The sequence below is a fragment of the Adiantum capillus-veneris genome, chromosome 18 (assembly GCF_014529385.1).
Source record: "Adiantum capillus-veneris isolate H3 chromosome 18, ASM1452938v2, whole genome shotgun sequence".
NCBI lineage: Eukaryota > Viridiplantae > Streptophyta > Polypodiopsida > Polypodiales > Pteridaceae > Adiantum > Adiantum capillus-veneris.
In genome coordinates this window covers 33416092-33440772 of record NC_140948.1, presented here as the reverse complement: position 1 = coordinate 33440772, position 24681 = coordinate 33416092, and the positions used below count along the sequence as shown (strand labels likewise).

General features: G+C 44.8%; 1 protein-coding gene across 1 annotated transcript in view; it reads left to right on the top strand.

Moving 5' to 3' along the window:
- LOC147435464 (SNARE-associated protein-like protein) overlaps positions 1-24447 on the top strand; it is a 53733-nt gene extending 29286 nt beyond the window's left edge. The window contains exons 2-4 of the mRNA XM_086488529.1: positions 23286-23441; positions 23530-23934; positions 24011-24447. Of these exons, the coding sequence (XP_086344655.1) occupies positions 23286-23441; positions 23530-23840 (467 nt within the window). The 3' untranslated portion in view covers positions 23841-23934; positions 24011-24447. The remainder of the gene's footprint in view (positions 1-23285; positions 23442-23529; positions 23935-24010) is intronic.
- The last annotated feature ends 234 nt before the right edge of the window (positions 24448-24681 follow it).

Genomic DNA, 24681 nt, shown 5'->3' with positions numbered 1-24681 from the left:
GACGAACCATCCTTCTTGCGAACGAACAAAATAGGGACAGCAAAAGGACTTACACTAGGACGTATGAATCCTCTAGCCACTAACTCCGTGAGTTGTCGCTCTAACTCTTCCTCCTGTGACTTGTTCAAACGGTAGGGAGCCTTACTGACCAGCTGCGCTCCCTCCATAAGCTCGATGCGGTGGTCCTCCGGCCGCTCTGATGGGAGACGAGGTGGAAGATCATCCTGCAAAAAGAGATGTTTAAATTTCGTAAACAACTCCGAATACTTACCTGGAGCCTGAATGCTCTGGGAAACTGGAGCAGCATAAATGAATGCCGCTTGTGCTCCTCGTCGTAATTCACGCTTTACCTGCACATGCGAGATGAGAGGCAAGGAATGCAAGCCCTCCTCAGTACGAATGATGAGGGGGGAATCTGTTTTGGCATGCAAAGTGAGAGTGAGAGCCTCCCAATCAACGAGAGGATTCAGTTCACGAAACCATTTCATGCCTAAAGTCATATCACATCCTGAGAGAGGAGACACAAGAAATTTCCCACGAAAAGAAGCTTGCTGAACGGTAAACATCACATCAAGGCACTCCTTCGTGATAAGAGAGTCCATACCAGGAGCGAAGCCATAAACCTCGAGAGGAGATTTCTGACTAACCTCTAGGCGGGCTCTGTCAACAAGAGGGGGACTAATCACATCATGCATACTGCCTGGATCAAACAATACGACAAAACGCTGTCCTTTTACATGACCATAACACTTCATGAGAGATTCATCAATGTGTGTGTCAGAGTCATGAGAAGATGCAGGTTGTGTTGTGAGAGTTTGTGGTAGTTGCGGGTGCCTTTGGTTCTTTAGGTAGGACTGTCTTAGGACAGTTTTTCTTAATGTGACCCTTAATGTGACATTGAAAACATCTACCTTCTTTAGCATAAATCACTTGTTCTTCCGCCGTGATGTATCCTCCTATAATTCCTTGAGAAGCTTTTTTATCAGGGGTTAGCTTAGGTTTTGCAGGTGCTTTAGCTTTACCCTTAGATTCATTGTTAGAGTTCTTTTCCGAGGAATTAGAGGAAGAAGGGCTAGAAGAATTTCCATTCTTACCATTTTTACCGTTCTTACCATTTTGTGTGTTTTGAGAATTCTGAGATGTTCCTTGAGAAGACTTGTTCTCCTTAGGCTTTCCCTTGTTGTGCTTCATCTCCTGGGCGAGAGCGATTGCTACCGCCTTGTTGAGATCCGCCGGGTCAAAGACTTCAACATCAAACTTGATGTATTCGTCTAACCCAAAGAGAAAAGCCTTTGCGCTCATCATCCGACCTGCGTAATTGAGTGCCTAGCTGCAAAACACGGTTAGAAAACGACATGACTGACATACCATGTTGCTTGATATTATGCCAATCCTCTTTCAATCGTGCGAGGTATTGAGGTGGCATAAACCGCGTCTTGAGCTTGTCTTGGAAATCAGCCCAACTAAAAGAGAGGGACGTGAAATCGTCGGCTGCCTCTAGGTGCGCGGCTAGCTGTGCCTCTTGCCATGCATGGTACCAATTTATGGCATCACCGGCAAGGTACATAGCTGCTGTCAAAACTTTGCTATTTCCTGTTTTCTTAGTTGTGGCAAAATAAGCATTAAATTGATGCAACCAAGAATGAATCACCGTAGTATCCATCTTACCATCATACTTACTGAAAGTCAACTTTTCGGTGACGGGGTTGTTGGAATCCACATCGTGGCTTGCACCACTAGAGGAACTCCCACGATCTTTGGGTGGTTCGGTCTTCGAGGCTAGCATGTGGGAAATAAATTCTTGATGGCGAATCTCCCTTTGAGCTTCTCGTTCATCGCGCTCGCGTTCGAAAGCAAGCCGATTTTCTTCTTGTTTTGCGGCAAGAGCAATGCGCTCACGTTCCTGAGCAAGGCGATTTTCTTCTTGTTTTGTGGCAAGTGTGGCGTTTGTTTCATCGCGCTCGCGGTCCTTGGCTTCTTGTGCTTCTGCTTTGCTTGCAAGTTGTGCCAATGCAACTCGATTCGTTTCTTTTTGTTGTGCCATCATGTCTAACATCGACTTGACCATCATCTCCATAGGAGTGAGGACAACTCGTGGCGTAGATGGCGAAGGGGGAGGGTTGGAAAAATCTCCTGGTGGGGAGAATCCTTCGTCGCCTCTCTCATGCTCATCACCTAAATGCGAAGTATCCATGCCGCTTCGGGTGACGACCATGCACTAGGATCTTTGGTTCTTAAGTTTACGAGGAACTTGGTTCTTGAGGTTCTTGAGGTTTCCTTTTGCTTGCAAATCGCGTTGGAGAAGGATCTTCTCTTCACCCGAGTTCTACCCTTTTCTGCGGGCGCACCCCTTGGCGGCCTTGCGCTCACACCAAGGTTGCTTTTTCCCCCCCCACGTCGATTGGCGGGCCGCTAAGTGCACGGTCCGCTCTCAATGAGTGAAAAGAGACACAAGGGGGGGCTGGACAAGCCCTTCTTTCTTGGGATTCCTTTCACTCTTCAACAAAACACAATTAGGAATCGCCATGCCCAAGTAAACTTGGGTTCGTGCGATCGCAACAAGCAAAAAAAATTCTTGTGATTCTTTCCTTGAGTAATGCAGAACACTTCCAAAGCTCTGATACCAATATAAGATGCAGCGGAAATGAATGTTGTATTTTCTCAAGATTAGTGATCTTTATTGCTCAAGGTTCCTTTTAGTTCTTAGGGAGAGAGAGAGCTTTCCGTCTTGTAGAGTGTTGTGGTCACGAACAAAGTGAGTGGATATTGTGTGTGCAAGTGAATGAGATTGAGAGAAGGAGAGAGAAGAGATACGACACCGAGAGGTTGTAAAACCCTCCTCCGAAGGCCCCACTCTCGTCGGCGAGAGTGGTCTACTTTGATTGCACAAAGGTGTACAATGCGAATGCAATGGACTGATGCAATGGGACTATGCCGATGACGACGACGATGATGACGGCGGCGGCTTAGGCTGAAATCTGGGATCTTCTTGGTGGCTGGAAATGACTGTTTCGGGCTGGTTCCATGGCTGAAATTTACTGTCTTTGCCGGGCTGATATGAGGATCAAAAACGCTGCTGAAATCTGCTCTTTGGCTGCGTTTTTGGATAGAAGTTTCTTGCTGAAAAATGCTGGGACAACAGAGACCTTCTTGCTGAAAATGACTGTTTTTGCAAGTGTTAATTAACCCTTACCGGCTGCGGATAGTCTGCTGCAAGTGATGATGAAAACGCTGATCCTACTGAGGGTTTCCTTGCGTTAGTAAATGCTGAAATCGCTGCAGTCTGCAACTGAATGCTAGCGTTAGTGAGATCCTACTGCTGCTGCCAATGAATGGTGAAAACGCCAGGCATGAGAAACATGGGGTGGCGATGGCTGGGCTAGAAAACGCCAATGGAAGGGGAGTATTGTGGCTTATGCTGGAAATGCTTATGCTTATGTAGTGTGCAACCGGAGGATATGCATCTATACTGAGTGACTGGGCATGCACGGTCTACGAATAGACTCACAAAAGTGCCAGATCACTTCTAATCTAACTTGACTGGACTTGACGGAAACCCTGCTATGGTGTAGCTTGTCCACGGACACATAGGGTTGGGATGTGTCACGTGACATGATTAGTAAGCACGCATTGTTCAAGTGTTTCATTCGTGATGCTTTCCTGTATTTTAGTCACCGTCCTTATGTAATCCCTTTTCATAGGCATGCCATATTGTACGATGGACACGATTCACTCATGAGTGAGCACGGATGTATGCGGAACTCTCATGAAAAGATGAAATGTTTGCACCCAAGGAATTCACATTCCATGTCTCTTCCTTGGCATGACACAGTATCAGAAAGAGCACAAGAAGGATTGAGCATTAAGCATCGGCATTTCCATTGTGATTTGCCACAATTGATAGATTTAGATCGGAAAGACAAGTTTCGGCCCCATTGTTTGCATATGTTTGATGAACAGTTTGGCACTCCGTCACTTTGTTTATCTGCATTGTATGCACAGTTTTTTCGAAAGACTAGAATTTTTCCAGTCACTTTACATCCAATGGGTATGTTCATGTTTTTGTGTTGGAAGTGGTTTCAGAAATTTTCATCCTCGAGATTCTTAAAGAAGGTAGACTCATGACTATAGACGAAGTTGGAGCATTGAAGGAGCCACATATGACTATGTGTCGCTCTCGGCGCGGCCCAGAGAAGCAAGCGTTGCAGACCTTTATGAAGTTCAAGTATCGCACGACCCACACATCAGAGTGGGCCAGCGAAGAGTCCTTCCTAGGATTCATCCATACGTTTTTGGCGATCTCCTTCGACGCCATACAGTTCGGTACCGGTACCTCACTTTGAAAAGGAGGGAATGTCACGTGCACATCTAACCCTATGTGTACGTGGACAATCTACTTCATGACATGGGTTTAGTTCATGTAGCTTAGGAAGTGATCTGACACTTTTAAGAGTCTGTTCATAGACCGTGCATGTCCAGACACTTAGAGTAGATGCATATCCTTTGGTTGCACACAGCATGATCATCAGATTTCCATCAGAACCCATCAGGAGCATTTTTACAGTGTATAGACCTATTTTTCCTATTTTAGCCAATTTTCACTTATTATTTTTAAGTGACTTGTTGGAAAACTGGGTAGGGCAAATTAGCAAGTCAAGTATATAAGAAACCCTAGCGCTAGCAGTTTCTGGCAGAAGAGGTTGCAGGGACCTGACATCCAACAGTGCACCTTTTCAAGCAAGACCCCTTGGCAAGAAGACTCAACAATTTCAGCCATCAACAAGAAGAGCCAGCGTTTTTCCTTCCATTGCAGATCAGCCATAGCGTTTTGCATTTGTAGGCAAACCTGGAGACAGTAGGACTCTCCAGATCAGTAGCGTTTTTGCAGCAGGACACACATCAGCCCTAGCGTTTTGAGTTTGTAGAGCACCCTAGCGTTTTTGCACATTCGTCGCGACAAGACCACAAAAGCATCAGCATTTTCAGTTTTCAGCATAGATACACCGCAGTAGAAGTCTCGAACCTCGCAGATCTCACCTTCCCGCAGCTAATCCTCGCCGCACGGTTAGATCAGCCAAAGTTTGCAGATTCAGCCCGCTATTCGCAGATTTCAGCACCTGCGTTTTCAGCGCATCGTCGTCGCGTCGTCGTCATCGACACAGAGTCAAAATTCAGCAGATACAAGATTTGCAGATTTCAGCCCTTAGCGTTTTCAGTTTTCTGCCCGTCCCCGTCCTCATCGTCGTCGACATCGTCGGCAAGTCCATTGCATTGTAGAGATTTGTGCAATCAATAGTAGACCGCTATTGATTGACAACATTTTGGTGTCGTATTCTTCTCTCTCTATCTCTCAGTCTCAGCACCTTCATTCACAGTGTCTTTTCACTTTTTTTGTGATCATTTGCACTCTCTCACTAAAGGAACGGAAGGCTCTCCCTTCCGTAAGTAAAAGGAACCCTTGAGAACAGTTCGGAGCACTCATCTTGAGCAAAGTTCAACATTCACTTCCGCTGCACCTTACATCTTTCGCGGCATCCTCAGCAGAATCTTCGGGTGTTGCAAAGTTTTCAACAATTTTTGAATTACATGTTACCCCCTCTGATGCCTCAGGTGGTACCTCCTCCTCCTTTACCAGAAAGTACGAGAGCTTCCAACCGGCAACCTTCCCAGCCGTCTGTTCCGATCGGGGGAGTCGTCAAGAATATGGTGCAGCCATCTGAGCCTGATCCAGTGCAACCGCCTTTGCCACCGTCGTTGCCCCCACCTCCACCGTCACCATCGCCACCAGGCTACACTAGTTGGAGCCCATATGGATACCCTTATTATCCATACCCAGGATATCCGCCTAACCAACCCAAAGATTTCAAGGATGGCGGCACGACAAATAAATTTTTCACTTTTTCTGGGGTGAAAGATTGGAAGAAAGCATTACAATTCCTACAGCAATTCGACAACATCTATGCTATGGGCAACTATATAGAAGAATCCAAGATTTCTCGAGCAGCGGGATTTCTTAAAGATAATGCTATGCAATGGTGGAGTTCAATTGCGACACACAACCGCATGCTCCAAGGACCTGGCAAGCTTTCAAGACAGTTTTTGCATGCAGTTACATGACTTCTATGTTTGAAGTCCCGATTTTGGCAGAGTGGGGCAACTTGAAAATGCTTGCCATTGAAACCATGGACGACTATAACCAAAGGTTTCTCGAGGTGTACCTTCCGGTGTTCTTCTTTAAGTTCATTTCCTTAGAGGACCAGTGCGAGCACTACACCATTGGACTACCATCACCATTGCAGGAATATTGTCTCTCTAAGCAAGTCTCTACCATGCAAGAGCTTATGGATCATGACGCGGTCTGCTACAATGATGAAGGGAAAGCTAGAGTTTACCATAGAAGAACCTCCGGTTACTAACCACAACTCTCGCCAACAAAGAACAAATTCTCGAGAGTCTCTCGAAAGTCAACCACAAAGATCTCGATTGACACCTCAACAACGAGACACCTTACTACAAGAAGGCCGATGTTTTGGATGCTTTCAAACAGGACATAACTATTTTGGTTGTCCCCAACGCACTGACAGACCTGTGGAGCCGACTCGCGCGTCGACGGTCGATAGAAACCCAGGACCATCTCCAACCAAACGAGCTAAACCGGCCGTTGGATTAGTACTTGACATCTATGGCATACGCCTTGAAAGTACAAAGGAATTGTGTCGAGCATATGGCAAAGTCAACGGTTTGAAAGCCCTAATTTTCTTTGACCCAGGCGCTATAGAGAACTTCATCCATCCACAATTCTTGAAGCAGATGGACTTTGATTATGATGCACAGGGTGGAGAAATTGAAGCTAAGCTAGCCACAGGGCAAACTCAGAAAGTGGTACCACTCATTGGTGCTCTTCCAGTGACTATCGAAGATTATCATGGAAAAGCTGATTTCCACATTTGGGCAATTGTGACGTTCTATTAGGCATGCATTGGCATGACAAGAATGATGCGACTCTTTAGGTTTGGAACCGAACCATCACTGTGATGCAGAAGGGCAAGCCAGTCGTCCTCAAAGTTCGGTTGTCCGAACAAAACCCTGAATGAACTCTCTAGTTGTTTTATAGTTAGATACTTTTGAACTTTGTTTGAGAAAGTATTGTTTGAAACTTTGTTTGAAATGGATGGTATCTGTTTTGAACCTGTCTTGGTGCCGATTTGAAATGTTTGACTCTGGTTTTAATACTGGTTTCATCGATTGGTGGAGGGTGAGAAATGATGTTTGAGAATGCTTGTTCATACTCATGGCCCGGACCCTTGTACCTCCAAACGACGCAGGCTGCGGTTTGGGGGGCGTTTGGTTGTAAAAGGCCTCTATATCTCATGGCCCGGACCTTTTTAGGTTATTTGTGGGAGGAGTGATGAGGGAATCGTTGAACAGCTCATGGCGCGGACCTGGATGGTTATTTGCGGGGGGTGTTCATTGGCGGATTTATTTTTCTATGTCTTGTAACATGCATATGTGAGCATTTGTGTTGCATTGTGATGTGCCAACCACTGAATATTCCTAATTGGATGAGATTGCCTGGGTATGTAATTTTAGTGCATCAAGACACCCCTGGAAGATCAGTACGGTATGGGTGTGATGGCTAATTTTACTACGCCGGAATATCAATAGTTCCGATCTGGACGAAAGGAGAAGCCAACTCCTTGATCAAAAGAGCTGAAAGGAGAAGCTAACTCCTTAACAAAAAGAGCAAACTGAATGTCCCTCGGAATAAACCTCGGAAATTTTTGGGCTTACTTGAGTTGTTTTGCAGATATGCTATAATCGCGGATGCGGGCGATTACTCTCTTTCAAGAAGGGGAGATGTCTCAAACTGTTGACGTGTCAAAGCTCTGAAGAACAGAGCTACCGACCGAGGGGCCTAAACCCTAGAAGAAGCAGAAGCAATAGAAGAAGAAAGCAACAGATTTCCGTCAGCTTGCTGACGAGGCAGATTGTATAGATTTTCGGATTTCATGCTGAACTGATGACGTGGCAAACTGTTCGGATTTTCGTGTTTTGCGCTGACTGCTGACGTGGCAACTGTAACGGAATCCCGGATTTTACGCTGGCAGCTTTTGGGCATTGCTTTTGGACCAGAAAGTTTTGAGTTTTGAAGACTTTTCATTGTACCGCTTTTCAAGCCAAGGGCCTCTAAATATGAGGTTAGGGCTCATTCTCTGGCATGCTTCTTGGAGAAGGTGCAGAGTCTGGAGTATCGGCTTGTACTGTCACAAAGTGATGACGTGGCTACCGAGAGCAGAAACTGTCAGAAACCCTAATTCCTGCAAACCCTAATTTCTGCCAGAAACCCTAATTTGCAGAAACCCTAATTTCTGGAAACCCTAACCCTAACTTGGCGGCTGAAATGCCACGTGGCAGCAGTACGGATGTTTCCGGATTTTGCGGAGCTGAAAAAAAGCCAGCCTAGCAACGTAATTTTGCTTTTTTGGGCTCTACGCTTTGGAGATAGAGAGAGAAAGGGAATACTTGCTTTATTTTACTCTCTTGAGAGAGAGAGAGAGAGAGAGAGAGAGAGAGAGAGAGAGAGAGAGAGAAGTTTTGCTTTTATTTTTGAAAGCTTTTGGGGCTCTGCTTTTGGGCATCCCTTGTAATCTTTAAATAAATGGTTTAGGGCTCACTCTGCAGAGCATCTGGACGTAGAGTCTGAGAGTGAAACCCTAACCGCTCTCTTGTACTTTGACATTGATTTAATACATAAAGAAATACCGAAAGGGGCGTCAGTCTTTGGGGCCAATATCTCTAGGCACGGGACTCCGCCGGGCTAGTGCAAATCTATTGTGATTTGTGAATTGTTTTGAGGTGGTTATTTGGTGTTGTCGTTATTGATTCTTGACTTGGAGTGTCCAAGTCTGTTACAGTGGTATCAGAGCACGGCCGATTTCTCTTCTACAGGAAATCTGATCCCCAAATATTTTTTCCGCGGCACCTATGGCTTCATGCAAGGACCAGTCGACTCCCTCTGCATCTGGAGATGCGGGCAGGGATCACAACGAAGATTCCGGTAGAGAGTATGGCCCGCCTCGGCCTACTCAGGCGGAGCAACGAGAGATGGAGCGTCGTCAATTGATTGGCGATGCAACACAGATGATGCTCAATTTTGCGAAGGACCCAAAATTTGCAAAATATACAAGCGAGACTTCTTTTCAGGAAGTGCACGAGCAATGGTAGAAAACCACTACACCACCCCGAAACCCGCTCTCAAGAAACCTTCTGCTCACAAGAAATATTCAGAGAAGGAATTAGAAGAGGTGGTTGATGCACGGATTGCTCAGCTTTTTGACGCGCAAAAGAAAGCTAAAAAGCACGGCAAAAAGCAGAAAAAGGGCACTGACTTCCCGGGTTATTTGGGTCGTCAGTCGACATTTGACAAAGCAAAGAAACAGAAGAAGTGTGTTCACTTTGAAGGAGTACCCAGTTCTTCTTCTTCTTCTTCTTCTGCTGACAGTTCTTCTAGCTCTTCAGATTCAAGTGAAGAAGACAGAAAAGGTAAAAAGCGAAGCAAGAAACAACGCTTCGGAAAGGGCAAGAAAAAGGCAAAGAAGGCTAAATCTCGCCCAGTGTCTGACAGTTATACTGAGGACTCGTCTACAAATAGCTCAGACTCTGATGACGGAAACTTTTATGCGAACAAGAAGAATTTTTATAAAGCCAACCAGTATGACTTTCTGGAAGATAAAAGCAAGAAAGTCCGAGAGTTTAAGGAAGGTGGACACTGGATCAAATATGATACTTTTTCAGGATACTCAGATGCTTCGAAAGCTTTGTCTTTTATACAGCAGTTTGACATCGCTTTCGCTGGAGGATGCTACTCAGAGCACTCCAAGATTCGGAGAGCTGCCTCTTGCTTTAAGGGGAATGTTCGCACTTGGTGGTTCACTCTTCTTTTAAACAAGACTGCGCCAGTTAAATGGCTGAAATTTAAGAAGCTTTTTATTTTTCTTGGTTGACGCAAGAGTATGAACGCGATATACGAGTTGCTTGGAACCATCTTCGGATGACTAAGAAAGATACAATAAATGCTTACGGTGAGAGATTCTGGAGCTCTTTTCTACCCGCCTCTTCATTCAAGAAGATCTCGTTTAGAGAACAGATTAAGTGGTTCACCTTGGGTCTACCTACAGAGATCCGAGATCACTGCTTGGAGCAGAAGTCAGCTTCTATTCAGGAGTTGATGAGTCATGCGAAGCGGGGCTTTGCCATTCACTCTGGCAGTCTCACCTACCCTACAGATGAGGCCATGACACAACGAGTCGAACAGACTTCTGGGAATGAAAGTAGAAAGAAAAAGAGCAACCCAGAGAAAAAGGATGCCCGACCCAAGCTTACTCCTCAAGGGCGAGCTCGCTTCATCAAGGAGGGGAAGTGCTTTGGATGTGGGGAACATGGACATATCTCTGCGAAGTGTCCTAAAAAGGCACAGAAAGAACATAATGATAAGGACGAGGATAGGCCTGAGAGTTCGAGAGCAGCTGAGGAACGAGGACGAAAAGGCAAGATGAAAACAGGACTGGTTCCAGATTGTGTGGGTACCGATCCCAACACTATGGACGAGAGTACAAAACTTTTCCGAGCTTGGGGCAAAGTGAAAGATCGAGAGGCCTTGGTCTTCTTTGATGGAGGAGCCAAGGCAAACTTCATTTCACCGGAATTGGCGGCGCGGCTCGAGATCACTCCTGATCGGATGGGACCACTTGCGGAGGCAATTCTAGCGGCACCCGGCAGGGACGTAGCCATTACACCTGTCATTGGCAAACTTCGGTTGCATTGTCAGGGGTATTTGGGGCATGAGGACTTCTTCATAATGCCTTTGGAGGGTTGTGATATTCTCTTTGGGATTCCCTGGTACCACAAGAACAACGCCTTGGTCGATTATCGGGCGAGGAAAGCGACTTTGACTACAAAGAAGGGCAGAACCATTGTACTTGATATTAGACTCAACAGTGAGTCTGTCCCTATTGTATCAGCTTCGGCCATTTCAAAATTAACGAAATCTAGTCTGTTTGTACTCGATCTTTATGAAAGAATTGAGCGATAAGGATAGGACAAATATGTCTAAACTTGATAAAGAACGCCAAGATTTTCTCCATTCTCACGCCGATCGCTTCTCAAAAGGCCTACCAGGCGAGTTACTACCTGCTCGTCCTGAAGATCATACCATTGATCTGATACCTGGAAGCACACCACCAAACCGGCCACCTTACCGCGTGAGCCGAGCACAAAATGAAGAGATTATGAACCAAGTGAAAGACCTCTTGGAAAAGGGTCTTGTCCAGCCTAGTACTTGACCGTATTGCTCTCCAGTGTTGTTGGTTTTGAAGAAAGACGAACCTTGGAGAATGTGCATCGATTATAGAGCTCTCAACAAAATCACCATCAAGAACAGACTTCCGATTCCTAGGATGGATGGTATACTCGACAGGTTACAGGGATCCTCGTGCTTTAGCAGGATTGACTTGAAGAGTGGATATCATCAAATCCGAATCGCGCCGGGAGACGTCTACAAGACAACTTTTCGGACGACTTTTTGGTTATTTGAGTTTTTGGTGATGCCTTTTGGCTTAACCAATGCTCCTGCGACATTTAACCGGATGATGGACATGATTTTTCGAGAGTATAGGCTATTTGTTGGCACTTTCTTTGATAACATCATTGTTTTCTACAAGAATGAGGCACAACACAAAGATCATCTGCTGCAGGTCTTTCAGGCATTACGAGATCACAAGTTAGTGATTAATGCAAAGAAAAGTAAATTCTTCCTACCAAAGATACACTTTTTGGGACACATTGTCTCAGCAGCAGGAGTGCAAATGGATCCGGCCAAGATAGAGACTATACGTGATTGGCCCGATTTGAAGAATGTCCATGAAGTTAGAAGGTTCTTGGGATTGTGTTCGTACTACAGGCGGTTCACACGAAAGTTTGCAGAGGTTGCTTCCCCTTTGCATATCTTGACACAGAAAGGAGTCCCTCATTCGTGGGGATCCACAAAGGTGACTACCTTTCAGACATTGAAAGAGAAATTGACTACAGGACCAATTTTGACTTTGCTGGACTTGTAGAAGTCATTTGAAGTATATTGTGATGCTTGTGGTCGTAGTCTGGGTGCGGTCTTAATGCAAGAAGGCCATGTCATTGCTTACGAGAGCCGATTGTTCTCAAGGCCGGAGATGACAGCACAGATTTATGAGAAAGAGCTTTTGGCGGTTATCCATGCTCTTACTCAATGGCGGCATTACCTGCTCGGAGCGGATTTTACTGTCTTTACAGACCATCAGAGTTTGCGCTACTTGTCACAGAAGCAACTTTCGGAAAAGCAGATGCGGTGGGCGAACATCTTGTCACAGTTTCACTTCCAGATTGTCCATGTGCAGAGACAGAAGAATGTGGTGGCAGATGCTTTGTCTCGCGAACCGTTGGTTCTGGCTATTTCCGCGATACATCATAGGAGCTTCGAGGATATGGTCGACCAATATGCCACAGATACAGATTTTGTAGATATTTTCACACGGATACGGGATGGGGAGACAGTAGCAGGATACTCCATACGGGAAGGCTACTTGATGAGAAAAACCATGTTGTGCGTTACGCAGCCGTCGAGGGAAAAGGTTATGACTGAATGCCACTGTCCACCTTTTACGGGTCACCGCGACATTGCTACCACCATGAAAGGGGTAGAGAGATACTTCTTTTGGCCGAGACTCAAAAAGGATGTGGAAGAGTTTGTGCGTAGCAACTTAATATGCCAAAAGGTCAAGTTTGACAGACACAAGGCACAGGGATTGTTACAGCCTTTACCCATACCCACCCGCCCCTGGGAAAGATTGCAATGGATTTCATTTTTGATCTCCCGAGAACACAGAGTGGTCATGATGGTATCTGGACTATTATTGACAGATTTAGCAAACAGGCTCATTTCATTCTAGTGAAGAAAACAGTCAAGCCGGATCACTTAGCGAGACTATTTGTGGCCCAGATCTTCAGATTACATGGCATGCCTGAGACGATTGTCTCCGACAGAGACCCCACATTTACGAGTTTGTTTTGGAAGAGAATTTGGGAGAACATTGGCACGTGGTTGCAGTTCTCATCATCATTCCATCCGTAGACTGATGGGCAATCTGAGATTGCAAATTCAGTGGTTCTAGATTTATTGAAGTCTTATATCTGAGATCAGAAGACTCAATGGGAAAAGTACTTACCTTTGGTGGAATTTGCCTACAATAACACGATACACTCTTCGACGGGGAAGGCACCATTTGAGATTGTTGAAGGTGCTGCGAAGGGACCCTTCCTGAGCACGAAAGATAAGATTTTTGAAGCGGATGAATATACGCGAGATTTGGATATGGCTTTTGCCAAGGTTCGCGAGACTTTGCAAAAGTCTCAAGAACGACAGAAAAAGGCAGCAGATTGTCATCGTCGCGACTTGAAATTGAAGGAGGATGATTGGGTGCTCTTACGTTTTGAGAAGGCACGCCTAAGAAAGAAAAAGGGAAAGGAGAGGTTTTTTCCAAAGCTCAGTATGCGAGGTAAATGATGTCTCCTTCCGATTGAAAGTGCCAGATACTTGGAGGATTCACAATGCATTTCATGTGAGTCTCTTGAAACCTTTTAAGGGTGATGTGCCTTATGATGGGGAAGATGATATGAAGAATAAAGGTAAAGTCCGAAGGTGGTTCTTGGTTAAGTGCAAGAACTATCTTGCATTGGATGCGAAGTGGATGGAGGAGGAGGACCTAGCAGATACTCCTCAGATTGTGAAACTTTACCTCGAGGCTTTTGGTTTAGCATAGTCTACTCCAAACGGAACCCAGAATTCAGCTTGGCCGGAGATCTGGTGCAGTGGGATGCACAAGAGGAGAGTTACTCCGCTCCTTTGTCAACAGATGCCTTGATTTAGATACTAAAGTCACTGATGTCTCTTTGAGCTTCAGGGGTACTGAAAGCTGACAGTATTCTGCTGTATGACTTTATGAAATGGAATTCCTGATTATGATACTGATTTGTTCTCGACTTCTTTTAAGTGCAGGAACTGATAGACGAAATGACTGCAACATTTTGGTCTAATTGATCTCGAATAGACATGGTTGCAATAGGGGTTAGTCAATCGGACATCGATGAGGTTTCGATTGGACCTAGATGCGATTGCTAGCTACATTGCCGATAAATCATGCTCTAAGATCCGAATGAATGTTGAATGTCATGTGATGTCCTGTGATGTCTAGTGATGTCTTGTGATGTCGTGTGATGTGACTGTCCATTGGTACATGTGCTAGATGTGTGTTCCTAGTACGTAGGTACTAACAGTCAGTGTCTGCTAAGACGGTTTATGGCTTCTGTCGGTTTTGCAGGTGTAATCGCGGGCGATTACAATGCTTTCAAGAGGGGGTATGTCACAAAGTGATGACATGGCTACCGAGAGAAGAAACTGCCAGAAACCCTAATTCTTGCAAACCCTAATTTCTGCCAGGAACCCTAATTTGCAGAAACCCTAATTTCTGGAAACCCTAACCCTAACTTCTGGCTGAAACCCTAAAGTGGCTGAAACCCTAACTTGGCGGCTGAAATGCCATGTGGCAGCAGTACGGATGTTCCGGATTTTGCGGAGCTGAAAAAAATCCAGCCTAGCGACGCAATTTTGCTTTTTGGGCTCTACGCTTTGGAGATAGAGAGAGAAAGGGAATACTTGCTTTATTTTACTCTCTTGAGAGAGAGAGAGAGAAGTTTTATTTTTATTTTTGGAAGCTTTTGGGGCTCTGCTTTTGGGCATTTCTTGTAATCTTTAAATAAACGGTTTAGGGCTCACTCTGTAGAGCAATCTGGACGCAGAGTCTGAGAGTGAAACCCTAACCGCTCTCTTGTACTTTGACATTGATTCAATACATAAAGAAATACTGAAAGGGGTGCTAGTCTTTGGGGCCAATATCTCTAGGCACGGAACTCCGTTGGGCCAGTGCAAATCTATTGTGATCTGTGAATTGTTTTGAAGTGGTTATTTGGTGCTGTCGTGATTGATTCTTGACTTGGAGTGTCCAAGTATGTTACATGTACTATGTTGATGCAGTATAAAGAAATACCGAAAGGGGCGCCAAGGTTTGGGGCCAATACTCTCTGGGGTGGAATTCTGCCACTCTGTGTGTCGTCTCTCTCTCAGTTCAGTTGTTATTGAAGTGCTAAAAGTCTGTTCAGTCTGTTCTTTCTATTGGCACGTGGTGCCCGTCTTGTGACAATTTGTGTTGCATTGTGATGTGCCAACCACCATTGAATACTCCTTATTGGATGAGATTTTCCTAGGAAACCAACGACAGCTCCAATTTGGAACGAGACTCCTTATTGGATGAGACTTTTCTGAGAAGCCAACGACCTAGGATATCAAGAGCTCTAATATGGAACTAGAAAACTGATTGTCCCTCGAATGACCCTCGGAATGACCCTTGGAAATTTTTGAGCTAATTTGAGTTGTTTTGCAGATATGCTGTAATCACGGATGATTACTTTCTTTCAAGAACGAAACAAAAAAAGACAAGTAGTATTTGATCGCGAGAACAAAGAAAGACAAGTAGACTTTGATCACGTGAACAAAGCAAGACAAGAGATGAGCGACCAACACATGAAAGGGTTGTTGCGACTTTTTTCTAATGCGCAAGCGCAGTTTGAAAAGGAACAAAAGAAGAGACTCTTTCAGTCTTTTCTTCTCCAAAGCATGACACATAGGATTTGCATGATGATTTGGATGATAATGACAAGCATTTGCATGATCAAGATGTGATTATTCACGAGCATGATGATTTGCAGAAAGATGATGTGATTGTTCACAAGGATGATGGTTTAGTTGCTGCTTTTTCTAGTGAAGCTAACCTTGTTGCAGATTCGATTAATCACGAAGACCCGATCTTGGCTCTCGAGTCGAGGTCCAAAGAACCCTACAGGAAGATTCAATCAATCACGAAGAATCGATCTTGGCTCTCGAGTCAAGTTCCAAAGAACCCCATAGGAAATATTATGTGTTCGAATGATTAGTCAGTACGCATTGTTCGAGTGTTCCGTTAGTGATGCTTTCTTGTATTTTAGTCACCGTTCTTATGTGATCCCTTTCCGTAGGCATGACATATTGTACGTTGAACATGATTCACTCATGAATGAGCACGGATATATGCAGATCTCTGATGAAAAGATGAAATGTTTGCATTCAAGGAATTCACATTCCATGTCCCTTCCTTGGCATGACATAGTATCAAAAAGAGCACAAGAAAGATTGAGCATCAAGCGTCGGCATTTCCATTGTGTTTTGCCACAGTTGATTGATTTAGATCAGAAAGACAAGATTCGACCCCATTGTTTGCATGTGTTTGATGAACGGTTTGGCACTCTGTCACTTTGTTCATCTGCATTGCATGCACAGTTTTTTCCGAAAGAATAGTCTTTTTCCAGTCACTTTACATGAAATGGATATGTTCATGTTTTTGTGTTGGAAGTGGTTTCAGGAATTTTCAGCCTCGGAGATTCTTGAAGAAGTTGGACGCATGACTATAGACGAAGTTGACGCATTGAAGGAACCACAGATGACTTTGTATCGCTTTTGGCGCGGCCCAAAGAAGCAAGCGTTGCAGACCTTTATGAAGTTCAAGTATCGCACGATCCACGTATCAGAGTGGGCTGGCAAAGAGTCCTTTCTAGGATTCCAGACACTATTGGCGATCTCCCTCAAGGCCATACAGTTCGGTACCAGTACCTCACTTTGAAAAGGAGGGGATGTCACGTGCACATCTAACCCTTTGTGTACGTGGACAAGCTACTTCATGACATGGGTTTAGTTCAGTTAGATTAAGAAGTGATCTGGCACTTTTGTGAGTCTGTTCGTAGACCGTGCATGTCCAGACACTTAAATTAGATGCATATCCTCTAGTTGCACACAACATGATCATCAGATTTCAAGCATTTTTTAAGTGAATAGACCTATTTTTCCTATTTTAGCCAATTTTCACTTATTATTTTTAAGTGACTTTTGTTTGGAACTAGGTAGGGCAAATTTAGCAAGCAAGTACATAAGGAAACCCTAGCGCTAGCACTTTCTAGCAGAAGAGGCAGCAGGAACTTCGCGTTCAACAGGCACCCTCTCAGCAGGACCCCCACCAGGACCCTAGCGTTTTGCAAAACTGCAGACCTAGCGTTTTTTCCACAAGAACCAAGGGCTGATCTGCTGTCTCTTGTTGTCGCCGAGGCTGATCTGCCATGCGAAAACGCGAGGGTAGATTCCACAGCAACACAACAAATCAGGCCTAGCGTTAGCAGATTTCTCCAGCAGGACAGTTTTCAGCCCTAGCGTTTTTGGTTTGCAGATTAGCCTCGGCGTTTTGCAGATTCATCGCGACGGAACCTCAATAAGCACCAACGTTTTCAGTTTTCAGCAGTCAGACAGACCTCGCAGATCTCACCTTCCCACAGCAGATCCTCGCCGCACGGTCAGATCCAGTGCAGTTTGCAGTTTCAGCCCGGAAAACGCAGATTTCAGCATCTGCGTTTTCAGCACGTCGTCGTTGCATCATCGTCATCGACATTGTCATCGATATAGAGTCAGAATTCAATAGATAAAGATTTGTAGATTTCAGCCATTAGCATTTCCAGATTTCAGCCTGTCTCGTCGTCGTCGACATCGTTGGCAAGTCCAAAGCATTGTGGAGATTTGTGCAATCAATAGTAGACCGCTCTCGCCATAGAGAGTGGGGCCTTCAGAGGAGGGTTTGACAACATTCTGGTGTCGTACTCTTCACTCTCTATCTCTCAGTCTCAGCACCTTCATTCATAGTGTTCACCACTTTGTTTGTGTACATTGCACTCTCTCACTAAAGGAACGGAAGGCTCTCCCTTTCGTAAGTAAAAGTAACCCTTGAGCACAGTTCGGAGCATTCATCTTGAGCAAAGTTCAACATTCACTTCCGCTGCACCTTACATGTGTCTTCGGAAGGTTAAAAACGAAATCCATTGCAATACTTTCCGAGGGGCGGGTGGGAATTGGTAAAGGCTGTAATAATCCTTGTGCTTTATGCTTGTCAAATTTGATCTTCTGGCATACCAAGCAACTACGTACAAAATCATCTAGGTCCTTCTTGAGTCTCGGCCAAAAGAAGTATCTCTCCACACCTTTCAAGGTGGTATCAATGTAGCGGTGACCGGTAAATGGTGGACAATGGCATTTGATTAGAACCTTTTCCCTCAACGGCTGTGTAACGCACAACATCGTTTTCTTCATCAAGTAGCCATCCCGAATGGAATAAAAGGAACCCTTGAGCACAGTTCGGAGCATTCATCTTGAGCAAAGTTCAACGTTCACTTCCGCTGCACCTTACATGTGTCTTTGGGAGATCAAAAATGAAATCCATTGCAATACTTTCCGAGGGGCGGGTGGGAATTGGTAAAGGCTGGAACAATCTTGTGCTTTATGCCTGTCAAATTTGACCTTCTGGCATGCCAAGCAACTACGTATAAAATCATCCACGTCCTTCTTGAGTCTCGGCCAAAAGAAGTATCTCTCCACACCTTTCAAGGTGGTATCAATGCAGCGGTGACCCGTAAATGGTAGACAATGGCATTCGGTTAGAACCTTTTCCCTCAACGGCTGTGTAACGCACAACATCGTTTTCTTCATCAAGTAGCCATCCCGAATGGAATATCCCGTTGCTACCTTCCCATTTTGTATTCGACCGAATACATCAGCAAAATCTGGATTTGTGGCGTAATGATCGACCATGTCCTCGAAGCTTCTATAATGTATCGTGGAAATAGCCAAGACCAACGGTTTCCGGGACAAAGCATCTGCCACCAGGTTCTTCTGTCCTTGCACATGGACAATCTGGAAGTGAAACTGTGACAAGATGTTTGCCCACCGCATCTGCTTTGCCGATAGCTGCTTCTGAGACAAGAAGTAGCGTAAACTTTGATGATCAGTGAAGACCGTAAAATCAACTCCGAGTAGGTAATGTCGCCACTGAGCAAAAGCTCTTTCTCATAAATCTGTGCTGTCAGTCCCGGCCTTGAAAACAATCGGCTCTCATAGGCAATGACATGGCCTTCTTGCATTAAGACCGCACCCAGACTACCACCACAAGCATCACAATATACTTTGATTGACTTCTGCAAATCCGGCAAAGTCAAAATTAGTCCTGTAGTCAATTCCTCTTTCAATGTCTGAAAGGCAGTCACCTCTGTGGATCCCCACGAGAAAGGGACTCCTTTCTGTGTCAAAGTATGCAAAGGGGAAGCAACCTCTGCAAACTTTCTAATGAACCGCCGATAGTAAGAACATAAGCCCAAGAAGCTTCTAACTTCATGGACATTATTCAAATCGGGCCAATCACGTATAGTCTCAATCTTGGCCGGGTCCATCTGCACTCTTGCTGTTGAGACGATGTGTCCCAAAAAGTGTATCTCTGATAGGAAAAATTCACTCTTTTTTGCATTTATCACTAACTTAGATCCGTCTTTCTTCAAAACCAACAACACCGGAGAGCAGTAAGGTAAAGTACTCGGTTGGATAAGACCCTTTTCCAAAAGGTCTTTCACTTGGTTCATAGTCTCTTCATTCTCGGCTCGGCTCACACGGTAAGGTGGCCAGTTCGGTGGTGTGCTTCCAGGTATCAGATCACTGGTATGATCCTCAAGACGAGCTGGTGGCAACTTGCTTGGCAGGCCCTCAGAAAAGCAATCGGCATGAGTGTGGAGAAAATCTTGGCGTTCTTTATCAAGTTTAGAGATATTTGTCCTATGTTTATCATTTAACTCTTTCAAAAAGATTGAGTCAACAAACAGACTGGATTTCATTAATTTGAAAACAGCCAAAGTCGATACAATAAAGACAAACTCGCCCTTAAGTTTCACATCAAGTACAATGTTTCGGCCCTTTTCAGTAGTCAATGTCGTTTTCTTCGCTCGATAATCGACCATGGTATTGTTCTTATGGTACCAAGGGACTCCCAGGAGGACATCGCAACCTTCCAAGGGCATTATGTAGAAGTCCTTGTGCCCCAAATACCCCTGACAATGCAACTGAAGTTTGCCAATGACAGGTGTAATGGCCACGTCCCTGCCAGGTGCCGCTAGAACTGCCTCTGCTTGTGGTCCCATCCGATCGGGTGTAATCTCGAGCCGCGTTGCCAATTCAGGTGAAATGAAGTTGGCCTTGGCTCCCCCATCAAAGAAAATCAGGGCTTCTTGGTCTTTCACTTTGCCCCAAGCTTGGCAAAGTTCTGTACTTTCATCAATCGTGCTTGGGTCAGTACCCATGCAATCTGGAACTAGTCCTGCTTTCATCTTGCCTTTCGTCCACGTTCCTCAGCTGCTTTCAAACTCTCTGGTCTTTCTTCATTCTATACTTGCTGTGCCTTTTTAGGGCACTTCACGGAGATGTGCCCATGTTCCCCGCATCCAAAACACTTCGTCTCTTTGATTTAGTTGGCCCTCTCCCGAAGAGTGAGCGAGGGTCGTGAATCCTTGTCTTTCTTTTCCTGGGGTCTCTTCTTCTTTCTACTTTCATTATTAGAAGTCTGTTCGGTTCTCTGAGTTGTGATCTCATTTGTGGGGTAAATCAGACTGCCTGAATGTATGGCAAAACCCCGTTTCGCATGACCCATCAATTCTTAAATAGAATTGAATTTTTGTTCTAAACAATGATCTCGGATCTCTGTAGGAAGTCCGCAGCAAAACCGCTCAATCTGTTCTTTAAACGAGATCTTCTTAACTGAAGAGGCTGGTAGAAAAGAGCCTCTCAATATGCGTCCAAAGAATCTCTCTTGGTCATCCAAAGATGATTCCAAGCAGTTCGTACATCTCGTTCGTACTCTCGAGTCAGCCAAGAAGAAATAAAAAGTCTTTTAAGTTTCAGCTATTTAACTGGCGCTTTCTTGTTCAATAGAAGGGTGGACCATCATGTTCGAGCATTTCCCTTGAAGAAAGAGGTAGCCCTCCGAATCTTGGAGTGCTCTGAGTAATGCCCTCCAGAGAAAACTATATCAAACTGCTGTATGAAGGCCAAAGCCCTCGAAGCATCTCGGAACCCAGACAAAGTGTCAAACTTAATTGACTGTCCATCTCCTTTAAATTCTCGAACTTTCTTGCTTTTATCTTCGAGGAAGTCATACTGGGTTGGCTTTATAAAAATGCTTCTTCTTTGCGTAAAATCTGTGATCGTCGGAGTCCGAACTATCTGAAGACGAGTCCTCTGTGGAACTGTCAGAAACTGGGCGAAACTTAGGCTTCTTTGCCTTTTTCTTGCCCTTTCCGAAGCTTTGCTTTTTGCTTCGCTTTTTCCCTTTCCTGTCTTCTTCGCTCGAGTCAAAAGAGCTAGAAGAACTGTCAGAAGAAGAAGAAGAAGAAGAAGAATTGGATACTCCTTCAAATCGCACATGCTTCTTCTGCTTTCTTGCCGAGGCAAAAGTAGATTGACGACCCAAATAACCCGGGAAGTCATTTCCTTTCTTCTGCTTTTTGGCTTTGTTGTTCGCGTCGAAAAGCTGAGTAATCCGAGTATTAATCACCTCTTCCAATTCTTGCTCTGTAAACATCCTTGGAGTAGGAGGTTTCTTGAGTGCCGGTTTGAGGGGTGGCTCTGTGGCCTTTTGCCACTGGGTGTGCACCTCGTCAAAGGATGTCTGAGTCAAACATTTTGCAAATTTCGGATACTTCGCAAGGTTGATCATCATCTTTGTCGCGTTGTCAACCAATTGTCGTCGCTCCATCTCTTCAATCTTTGCCTGAGTAGGCCGAGGTGGGCCGTACTCTTCGTGAGAATCTTCTTCGTGATCTCTTCCCGCATCCCCAAATGCAGAGGAAGTCAACTGTTCTTTGTTGGAATCCATAAGTGTCGCGAGAAAGGGATTTGATTTCCCGGTAGAAGAGAAATTGCCGCGCTTTGATACCACTGTAACAAACTTGGACACTCCCAAGTCAAGATTCTACCGCGACACAATAGAGATTTACTTCAAAACAGATCACAATTCACACTTGATTCGACACGGTCCGACGGAGTTCTGTGCCTTGGGATATTGGCCCCAAAGACTGGCGCCCCTTTCGGTATTTCTTTTTGTATTAATCTGTGTTCAAAGTACAAGAGAGTGGGAGGGTTCTCACTCTCAAACTCTGCGTCCAGATGCTTGAGAAGTGAGGGCCTTGCCCACCTATTTATAAGTTACAAGGGATGCCCAAAAGTAGAGCCCCAAAAGCTGTAAGTGAAAAGCCTTCAAAAATAAAGCAACTTATTACCAAAAGCTGCCAATTTTTCAGCCAGCGCAAAAAGCTGATTTCCGTACATTGTCAGCGTGAAAAGCGGAGATCCGTACAGCAGGCCACGTCAGCACTGTCTCCGCATTTTGTGCCGGAAATTCCGGACTGCCACGTCAGCCAGTCTTCCATGTTTTTCAGGCCTGTCCAGACAGTGAGTGTGTCTGGGTCTGTTGCCCCACTTGGTAATGTGTGTCCAGGGCCATGCCACGTCACCAGTTTGTGACAAGCCACCTTCAGCAAGTGAACTGGTTTCTATCCTTGCTGATAGCTCCTTGTCAACTCCAGTGCAGTGCTTTGTTGCTCATCTTGTGGAATCCTCCTGCAGTCTCTTGGTGATGTCAGTTGCCTCTTCTCCCTCATCTTCCTCAGCAACTGCCCTTTTCCTGTTTATCCATTGCCTTTTGTTGCTAGATTATATCAGCGGTCGGGCAATGCCCGACGTTAGACCTCTTGCAGGTGCTCGTAACTTTGATGGTTCAGGTTACGAGCACCTGAACTTTGTCCTTTTCACCGCTCGTAACTTTGATGGTTCAGGTTACGAGCACCTGAACTTTGTCCTTTTCACCGCTCGTAACTTTGATGGTTCAGGTTTTTGATGTACAGTAACAGAGTGTGCTTTTGGTGAAGGTGCCTATCTTTTAGAGGTTGCTGTCATCCTCTCTCCAGTTAGCTTGCCAGGGCACTGTTTACTCTCTTTAGGAAAGGTTTTTTTAACCTCGGCTTTCAGTTTTCTAGAGTGTGCCATGTGGCTAACTAGTTGTATCCAGTAGTTTCCAGATTGTTGCCTTTGTGCCTGCTTTGTAATTCTGTGATGTATTTGCCCTCAGAATCGGCACAATTTGGGCATTCTAAGGGATTTTTCAAGTAGTAGAAATCAGCCCCTTTCTTTTTGAGAAATTGAGAGAGAGAGAGAGAGAGAGAGAGAGAGAGAGAGAGAGTGCAAAGTTTTGCAGAGCTTGACAAATTATTGGAGGACGTACCACATCCTTATGCTACCCATCACGCAACAAGGCTTTCTGGAATTCGCAAGCGAGTTATCACTCTTAATACAAGTCTCCGCATTATACAAAAGCGCATGGAAATGATACAAAGATTGCTTGCTGGCTATGGTATTTACTATTGTGCTTCTCTCATTATCTTTTTTTAACCATGAGCACAGTGCTTCATAGGTACATGACATTGGCCTTTCCATATCAGCTTCAAAAGCTTCCACTAGCTCGCAGGATTCCTCGAAGTTTCAGTCAACATCTAATGATGTTGCGCTTACGGAGGTTTCACCGAGCGAAGTATCTTGTCCTAGTGCTAACAGCCGTAGTAATGATGATTCTGGAAATCTACCGTTGGGAGGACGGGAAGATGTTAGTCTTCAAGAGCAAGGGGGCTCAACAGAGGACTCGAAAGATGATCTTGTTGTATCTCCAGATAAGGAGGTCTTTACCGAGCAAGAACTGGGTGGTGCAAGCATTGCAAGAGATGAAGTAGGGGAAGCGGATGTAAAAGGAAATTAAGCGGTCTGTTTCTCTCTTGTCCTGAACGACCAGTGAGCTTTGTGCTGGGGATAAGCTTGCAAGAGGTTCTGTCACACTTCAATGATAAAGATCAGTAAGTTTGCATAACATTCATTCTTAGGCAACAGCAATGTTTATATTGGATTGACTGATGTTATTTTCTATTTTAGGATCCTCGTACCTCAACATCTTGGCCAAGATGCACCTTTGTGGGACTCCTCTAGCACAAAAAGTGGGTTGCCATCACCGACAATGACAACGTGCAAATTTTTTTCATGGGCTGTGTATTGTATGTTGTTGGACCTCTTGTGGTTCATTGTTTCTAATTTAAAATGTGAAATCATGGCCTTACTTGGAAGTCTGCAATCAGACTTGTGGTGAGTAGTTGGGTGCTTGGATGTCAAAGTGCCCTATTTAACTTATTCTGATCGTGACGATGGTGAAGACATTTGTATAGGTTTCTTATTCAAAAGTTATGGTTCTAGAATGATCACCTATCAAGGGTTGAAAATACAAAATCAACTTCGAGGTGAACCGACCCTTGCTTTCAAGCTTACAATATAGACACAATTTTTTAAAATCATCTAGGCAATGATGTTTTGGTGTATTTATTGCTATGGATGTTTGCTCATACATGGCGTAACTTGTTTAAACAACCTCAAGTATGCCTCGAAATCATCAAAGCTGAGACAATTTTGTCTCTCCCTCTCTCTCAAGAAAGGAGGGCTTGGACCCTTGTATTATGTACTCAAATCACAAAGCCCGAAATATATGCAGGTGCTGGATTTCGCATTATATCGGCGAGCATGTAGTCTGACATTGGTCATCCTTTTGTAGACTT